Here is an 8,932-nt window from a genome sequence, read left to right as displayed (position 1 = left end):
TTTTTGCGTTGAAGCTGCGCCCTGATTGCGCAGTTCGAATGAGATTTCGTTGCTAAAATGTACCACATGGAGTTACGTTGGGCTTAACTTTACTGTGCTTAAGGAAATGCTTTTGTTGTATTAATTCATTTGTTCAGTTAAACATCATTGTCATCAGGCTACTACTTCAAAGCATCAATACACATAAATACAGACAGTGGTATTCATCTTCTCTAAAATTCATATCTGGCTGAATGCAGTGTTCGTATGCAATTACATACAAAAATGTAAATAATTATTAGTTGTATGTGTGTGTTGTTGTTGTTTAAATAATATAATATGTAAATTAATGCCAACAAAATGATAAAAATGATCTAGTGAAAAGGTTGCACATAATAAACAGATGTTTGCTGTAGGAATAAAATGAGAATAAAATAATCTATCCTGGTTGACAAATTTATCGGATTCAAATTGATAGTAATGGGATGATATTTGGTTCTTAAGAATAAAAAAATAGCCTACACATATAACTGGAATGGGCTATAACTGGAAATAGCTGTTCAGTGATTTTTTTTAGAGATGGAACAAACCCATGAATGCATAGCATCAACATCACTGCATTATGAAAGAACATACCCTATGGAGGGGGGAAAAACCTAAGAGGTGGTTTCTGGTGGCCACCACCGAAATAAATGATCCATACGAGGTGCCTCAGCTCTGAGCTCTGGAGAGGCTGAGGCAAGGTTTTGGAAGCGTCTCTCTCCTCTGGATGAGAATTCCAGAAGGTTCTAATGCTGACACTGATGGTTCCATAGCCACACAGTGAGAGTACAATAGCAGATGAGTTTTGAGTAAGTCTGTTCAGGGATGGAGCCGGGGAGACGGCATCCAGGAAAGAGCGCTTATGTCATTAGGACTAGTGTGAGGCAATGTTGTGAGCCGTCTCCATGGTTGCCTGATGAATGATGAAAAATGTAAAAATAGCGGGCGCTACCCAAGTCCTTCCAGAAGCAAGCTTTCTCAGTGCACTGTGGAAGAAGTGTGAGGTGGCAAAGGGAGGAAAGGAAAGAGAGAATTGAGATTAAAGAATGGCTAATGTGCTGGAGAAGATGTTTAATTCGATGTTTTGACAAATCCACGGTGTGTTAGAAAACTGAAAGTCCCTGAATGACACGAGATCCCCTGAAAATTTAATTTGGGAAATCTCAGAGGTCTCTTTTTCAGTATCTTTTAGTTATGATACGACAAACCTGTAAATACTTATTTGATGTTTGCAGGGCGATGTATAGGCTGTTTATTGATTGATTAACTAAATTATGCCATGCAACATATCTATATCAGTTGTCATTTGTGAGAATTATGTCCATTTGCTTTATACTTGAATTTGTATTGCTGTTGGGCTTTTTGTAAACCAACTGTGAAATGTGTATACTGATCTGAATAGAGCTGCAGCATTTGTTATTTTGTAGATCAACCTGGAAGTTCCCTGACAAAACCCAAATATGATTTTTTCCTTTTGGCTTTTGGACGATACAGAAAATAAGCTCTGTGACCAATAAAGATTTGATTCATACACACTTTGTTCATTATGAAAAATCAGAAACCTCACAACAATTGAGCTTTCAACATTGTCAGTCTTTATTAAAACTATCCCTGAAAGTCAGAATATTTAGAATAGTTTCCAAGAGTGTGATTATAAACAAAACAAGGCTGTGAAAGCAGACTAGTGACTAGATGAATTTGTTTGGCATGCAGAATTGTAATTTTAATTTATCCCTTTGTTAGCAACCGTCTTTTTCATCACTATTGCCTCTTTTTCTTCCATAGACATACTGATTGTTTCTTTTATAGACAAAAGCTCCATAACAGGTTTGGAAGTTGTAAGGTGTGAAAATGTCATGATCTACGACCTTTATACAGTGGATGTCATTGTAAAGACTTCAAGTCTATCCCCCACAGCCTCATTTTCATCCACACTATATGCAATCTAACCTGACTAAAGTCTATCGGTTCACTAAATCAATAGCTCAGCCGTTATTTGTGCCATGTTGCTGTGGCAGACGGCTCAAAATAGCAATGAGAAGTCTGCATCATTGTGGCGAATTGGCTGTTTTGAATAATTTGTTTCAATGCATCATCTCAAATATCAGATTCACTGGTTCGTTTTATGTCATCACATATGGAGACATCATTATGTAAATTTTCACACCACCAAACTATATTGGTGGCATTAGCAATTTTAGCAATGTTTTGACAGCGCCACAAAGCCACATAATTTGCTTATACCTGAAGTTGCATATTAGGCTGAGTTAGTAGGAAGTATCTAACTTTTACACAAAAATACATCACCTAACACACAGTTCACAAAATGAGTCTGACAGAGATGTTCTCATCCAGTATCTGATACCAAACCTCTGCCCTGCCGAGCTGCCAGTATGTAACCGGAGGAGCTGTGTCTCCGGCTCCGGGGAGAGATGTGGGCATGGCCTCTCACCAGAATGATTAAGCCACAGGTCTGCCCTTTCTCAGTAAGGTCACGGCTCTGATGGGTTTGACTTGTCAGACAGCTGGCACAGGTTGCACTGGCAGTGCTGAGAAAGAGAGACTTATGCCCACCACTAATCTCTATTTTTTACAAAACACCAGCATGTATCGCCGCATATAATTCTGCTTCTTAAAAGCTGAACAAATGGCAGCAATGCAACACTTATCTTTGCTTTCTTCTTATCTGAGCCTACCAGATATATTCTGATCCTGTTTGTTAAAAGGGTGGTAGCGTAGCTTGGGTAGAGAAAACTGGCTGTCGACCACAACCGCACACCAAATCTCTCTTAAACCGCTCTCAGTGTAGTTCATAACCTTTTAATTGCAACCTACCAGATCAAATATTATTATTCACACCGTTTTGTTCCATTTTTGTCCATCTCTTTCAGAGTAAACAAGTGTGTTGGATTTTTCTTTTAAATAAAATAAATTAATTAGCAAGTCTGATTCACTGATTCCCACACTGTTACCAGTGCATGAAAGCAAACATTCGTAATGCGTCTTCCATTTAAATTGTCGCTGCATAAATTTAAATAGGTAATTGGCTCTTCTGCAGTGTAATTACTGCAGACATGTCATGACGCCTACACAAAAGACAACCAATCGCAATGCATTTGCATTTTAGGGGTCTGATTTATAAAAACCTGTTGTTATAGTCACAAAGTGGATTTCTATCTCAGCTTCAAAAATAGGTTTTTTTCTACTCTTCTGCTATTTACGGCTGTCTAAATAAAGCTTGTATGTGCTGCTCTGACTCTAACTAGTGTTGGTAGCCAACAAAAAGGAATTTTTCAAGGACAGAAATTACAGGAAATATTCAAGGATAGAAATACTGAAATGTCTAAAAGCGAGCAGCCTTAATGGGATGAAAAGAGTTTGTTTATGAGGTTATTCTTTTTTTGATTGTGCCTCCATTATGATGGATGAGTAATATTTGGCATTTTGGCAAAAAAAAGAAGAGGTTCGGTGAGCAGATTGTGTTCACACCACCCATTTGAATATATTTCCATATATGTGCAAAAATGTGAGAGACAGCAGAGACTTTATGATCATATTTTGGTCAAACTTGCAGGGCTTTTCCAAAATCCATGACGCAAATCCAAATAAAACTTCTGAAAGAAGGAAATCTAAGGCACTGTTAAAAAGAAATTCCCTTCTCTCATCACATTATCATGAAGATGTAAGATCAGATCGCTTATAGAGTTTTGTGGAAAAACTAAAGCTACAAAGTAAAAAAAATGATCTCTTGAAATTATAAAAAAAGATTACTGGACTATGTTTTACAAGAAATACTATTTCAGTGCTGTTTTTGTATTAATTGTGAAATTTAATAACATTTTCTAAGTGAAAATTATTTCTACACAAATCGTTTTTCAGTGTATAGAAATTAAGAACTGGTAACACATTTGGCTCAAAGTGAATGCAGGTAAAATGTGATTTCTACACAGTATAGTTTTATTGAATCGTTTTCATAGCGGGGCATGTGAAGTGACTTTTATACTGAAGACTGAAGTATCTTGACCTGTGCATTATTATATTCAAATATGAGAAACCGATCTGTATTATCTTTCTCTTTAATTTTGCAGCTTTTCTACTTATGGTTGAACTCAATGCATCAAGGCCATTTGTCCCATTGTGATCTACCTGCAGTAACATCCCCTTGGAGCTAGAGGGCAGCAGATTACATTGACCTCATGCTTGCATTGGACTCAATCTAAAGAGAATTATTAATAAATCATTGGCATATATACAGCACTGTAGTGTGACAGGAAATGTGAATTAAATATGTCCCATTACCCTTTACAAACAGACACAACATCCATACACATACTGATTTAAAAATAAGAGGTGAATATAGGTCACAGTATTATATACATAAAGTTAGCCAATAAAATAGTACTGAATGTCTGCTTGACATAATCTCAAGATTTTTTTAATAGTAGCTGAATATTGTTTTAGATAACCGACATCAATCTACAATGAAAACGTAATGTGAGGAGAATGATGATGTAATTGAGTGATGTTATTATTGCTTGATGTGCCTGACCCAGTTGTCTGATAAGCTATTATTGGCAGAACATTACATCTGGTTTGCCATATCATACAAATATTGTGAAACAATGTGTGTGTTTATTAGTCATGTAGTCCCAGTACTTTCCCAGTTCAGTCTGCTGTACTCAGGAAAACCAAAGCTTACAAACTCAGACCGCAGTCAGTCTAAATTAGAGCATCTGTTTCTGACTCCACCCATCAACCCACTGATTCAACATACTGCCCTGCCTGCAAACTGCTCGCATTTCCTCCCCCCTCAGACTTTTAAGAAAAATGGTAGAATTGAAATAGCAAAATGGTTTATTTAAAACTGTTGGAAACAATAATGCTGATATACCATAATGATGGGTTTTAATTTTACAGTACATTTAATATACTTATGGTAAAACCTATACATCGGCATTATGTATTATTGTTCAAAATATCAATAACAGTAAACTAACAATATTGTTAATGGAGTAATCTATGCAATAACAGAGTGGATTAAACTGTTTTGTTAAACGGTGTTACTTTGTTTTATTATTCCCATCATTTCATATATTTGTTTATTTGCCTCACCTATTTATTTGTTGTGTTGTCTATTTTAATATTTTATGAACTGCCAACCATAAATTAAATAGCATCTAATAAATCAAAGTTGAATTACATAAATATAATGAATGAATTAACAGAATAATGTGATAAGCTGCTATGAATAAAGTAAGGTTTACAAATAAAACATTGATAATAAAAAGATCAGGTGTATAAAAACAGAAATAGAAATATTATAAGTACAGTGACTTTCTCTCTACAGCAGTGGGGAGTGAAGGCTGGTTCTTGGAAGAGCCACAGCCTGCGGAGTCAGTCACATTCTTGGCTGGGATTCAATGACTGAGCCAGACACACACAAACACTGAGCGAGAGAGAGAGAGAGAGTGAGAGAGAGCGAGCTAGAGGCTGTGCTCGCCGACTCACTCATACTGAACTGCAGGGGCAGAGGAGCGGAGGCGACGCGCCGTGTCCGGCTGCAGCGATCTCTACTCGCAAGGAAAAATACGGATTTAAAGTTGGCGGATTGTGTATTCGACTCCTGAATTTGACGTGGGACAGGTTCGGCTCCCCCGTGGGATAGTTTCTCTGCAACTTGCGCGCTTTTGCTTGTGTTAAACTTGAGTTTTCAGTACGCGTCTGTCTGTGGATATGGACAGAAGAGAGCCCGCTGCAGGGGAAGAAGACGCGCCGGTGGAAACCTTCGTCTGAGCGGGGATTTGATGAAGCCGTATCGTTCTTCTTGTGCTTGTTTTCACAGACTTGGATTTCGAGACGCGGAACCAGGACCTTTGAGTTGTATTTCACCCCAGACGCTCGGTTTTAACGACAACACGGTTCGCGAAACATGGAAACAGTAGCGCGACAGAGTTTCCAGCCTCACCCTGGACTGCAACAAACTCTCAAACAGTTTCACCTGAGCTCCATGAGCTCTCTCGGCGGACCGGCCGCGTTCTCGGCCAGATGGCAACACGACCTGCTCTTCAGGAAGGACGGCAAAGACGTCCCGGAGCCCGTGCTGCACCTCCCCCCCATGCAGCCTCCTCCGGTGATGCCCGGGCCGCTCTTCATCCCGTCTGACCGCTCCACCGAGAGGTGCGAGACGGTCCTGGAGGGCGAGACGATCTCGTGCTTCGTGGTGGGCGGCGAGAAGCGCCTGTGTCTGCCGCAGATCCTCAACACGGTTCTGCGGGATTTCTCGCTCCAGCAGATCAACTCTGTGTGCGACGACCTGCACGTCTACTGCTCGCGCTGCACCGCCGACCAGCTGGAGATCCTGAAGGTGATGGGCATCCTCCCGTTCTCCGCGCCGTCCTGCGGACTCATCACCAAGACAGACTCGGAGCGCCTGTGCAACGCGCTCATCTACGGGGGGACGTACCCGCCGCACTCCAAGAAGGAGCTGTACGGCTCCATCGAGCTGGAGCTCACCGAGAAGAGCTTCAAGATCTATCACGAGTGCTTCGGAAAGTGTAAGGGTCTGCTGGTCCCGGAGCTCTACACGAGTCCCAATGCGCCCTGCATCCAGTGCATGGACTGCAGACTTATGTACCCGACTCAGAAATTCGTGGTGCACAGTCACAAATCGCTGGAGAACAGGACTTGCCACTGGGGCTTTGACTCGGCCAACTGGAGGGCGTATGTCCTCCTGAGCCCGGATTACACGGGGAAAGAGGAGAAAGCGCGTCTGGAGCAGTTCCTGGATGACATTAAGGAGAAATTTGACTTCGCCAATAAATACAAGCGGAAAGCATCACGGGTGAGCCAGTTTGTTGTATTTTGCTCTGGATCAGGGCGAAGTTTTTACGTTTTCTTATAGTGTAGGCTACTGCAAGTGTCAGATGTCCATGACAAGCCGTTTCATCTCTTTAAACTAACTAGCGTCTGTGTTACTACTAGTTTCTGCCCTTGTAGTAAGCCAATAACAACTATCATCTTTTCCAGTTTCATTAAAAACTTTTCATTCCATACATATTTTGTAATGATCAGGTTTCAATTCATACTTCTCGGCAGCGGCCAGAATTTTTGCTTCAGATGCCAACTATAGCATTTCCGTTTTTCTAATTAGCCTATGTATCAATATTAATTTTGGCTTACTAGAAATAGTTCAGCTACTTTTATCTATGGCATTTTTTATAGAATCAACTGGATCATACTAATTTACTAGACATTCTGAATAGTTATTGCATCTTGCAAGTAAAAAAGCAATCGAAACTAGTGAAGTAAGCAATTAGAGACATTTAAAATATTCTACTCCCTTTTGGAGTACTTATTAGTAGTCCAAAAATAAGTATCACAAGCATAAAAATAGATATTGTTAAAATGGCTTGCCATAGTCATCTTCAGATGAATGCTTGGAGACATGAACTTCGGACTCCACAGTAAGTAGTTATTTGGCAGACGTACAGTGCACTTCTTATAGGGACAGTCCCCTTGGCACAACCTGAGGTTAAGTGCTCTGGGGCATTGTGGCGATGTCCATGAATCACCTCTGCTGGTATTAAAGCAGCAATATTAAAGTTGGCAGACTAGAGGTTTAAAGCGCTATGCCACAACACCAAGGTGAAATTTGTATGTCTTAGGTTTTGCACTGGCATATATTCCAAGTAGTGTCACCTTCCCTCCTAGATGAGCGCTTGGAAAGGGGCCAAGAGTGTCAGTTCTTTGGTGACCCAGTCTTCAGACTCCAGAGACTATCAAGATATTGGTTTCCCAGTCCAAATGTTACAACCTGATATCCAGGAGAGGGGTGAGATGTGGATTCTGCGGGCGGACGTTGAGATAGAGTAGCCATCACAGTGGCCTAAATTTAATGGCATGAAATATTTAACTTGAGCAGATCAATGCAAGAAATCGCAGATAGCATTTCTAGGCGCTTTCCACATGCTGTAATGCTTAATTGACCAGTAACTAACCAGTGGTGTCATGACCTCTGTCCCATTGGCCTTTACTGTAGATACAGTGCGGAGTGTGTAAACAAACAATCATTAAGAGCCATTAAAGGCCAGGGTGCTCAGTTTTCAGCTCTCCCTCTCTCTGTCTAGTGCTTGTTTTTTATCATCTCGTTCTTCCATCTGTCTCTCGAGCCCAGCATGACTTCTACATGTCCCTCGGCAACGGCGTCATGTTATGGTAATTCTGAAATGGGTCTTTTAGCTATCTTTTAGGTACTTAATAGTGGATGTGCTTTTAATGATTGGGCCATTGAGGGTTTAATCATGGGACTGCTGAGGGAAAACATCATGCTCCCTGAGCTGCACTCCAACCAAGTTTGCTGCTTAAATATGCACCATAAAGTTCATTTCGGGGTATTTTTAGAAGGAATAATCCGATAAAGCAGTCTCAGGCTGATTGTTTTATGTTTATCTGCTTTGGGTTGTCTCCAGTCTCGGGTTACTCGCATGTGTGGCGGCTCTTCTTACCCTTGGGGCTCTAATGCTTGACTCTTGCAGCAGACAGGGTCCTGTTTGTGATGTAGAGGATTAGAAGAAAAGTTTTTTAGTAGTGTGCCCCCCTCCAATACACACACACACACACATACACTCAGTGAATGGCAGGCCTGGTCATTTACATGAACTGTTTTCCCTGAATGGAGCTGATGATGCAGGGATTGGAGTATTGTGGTGGAAACGGAATATGAACCAACAAAGAGGTGCATTCACTAACATCTCCTCCCTCCCATCTCTCTGTGATCAGCCCCCCACCACCTCCCCCACCCACGAGCTCTCACCCAGTTACATTCCCTGTAAGAGTGGAGCGAGAGAATTTAAACCTAGGCCCGTGCTCCAGCGTGTTTGCACACATTTGCCATTTTCTGTCTCTTTTTGCA

At 40.9% G+C, this 8,932-nt stretch overlaps 1 protein-coding gene across 1 annotated transcript in view; it reads left to right on the top strand.

The window, feature by feature from the left end:
- The first annotated feature begins 5,464 nt into the window (after nt 1-5,464).
- The window catches only part of LOC113107092 (ski oncogene-like), a 63,833-nt gene continuing 60,365 nt past the window's right edge, over nt 5,465-8,932 (top strand). Inside the window, exon 1 of the mRNA XM_026269297.1 lies at nt 5,465-6,862. Coding sequence (XP_026125082.1) covers nt 5,951-6,862 — 912 coding nt within the window. The 5' untranslated portion in view covers nt 5,465-5,950. The remainder of the gene's footprint in view (nt 6,863-8,932) is intronic.

This window comes from Carassius auratus, chromosome 8 (genome assembly GCF_003368295.1).
Source record: "Carassius auratus strain Wakin chromosome 8, ASM336829v1, whole genome shotgun sequence".
Classification (NCBI taxonomy): domain Eukaryota; kingdom Metazoa; phylum Chordata; class Actinopteri; order Cypriniformes; family Cyprinidae; genus Carassius; species Carassius auratus.
This window is presented reverse-complemented; position numbering and strand designations above follow the sequence as displayed.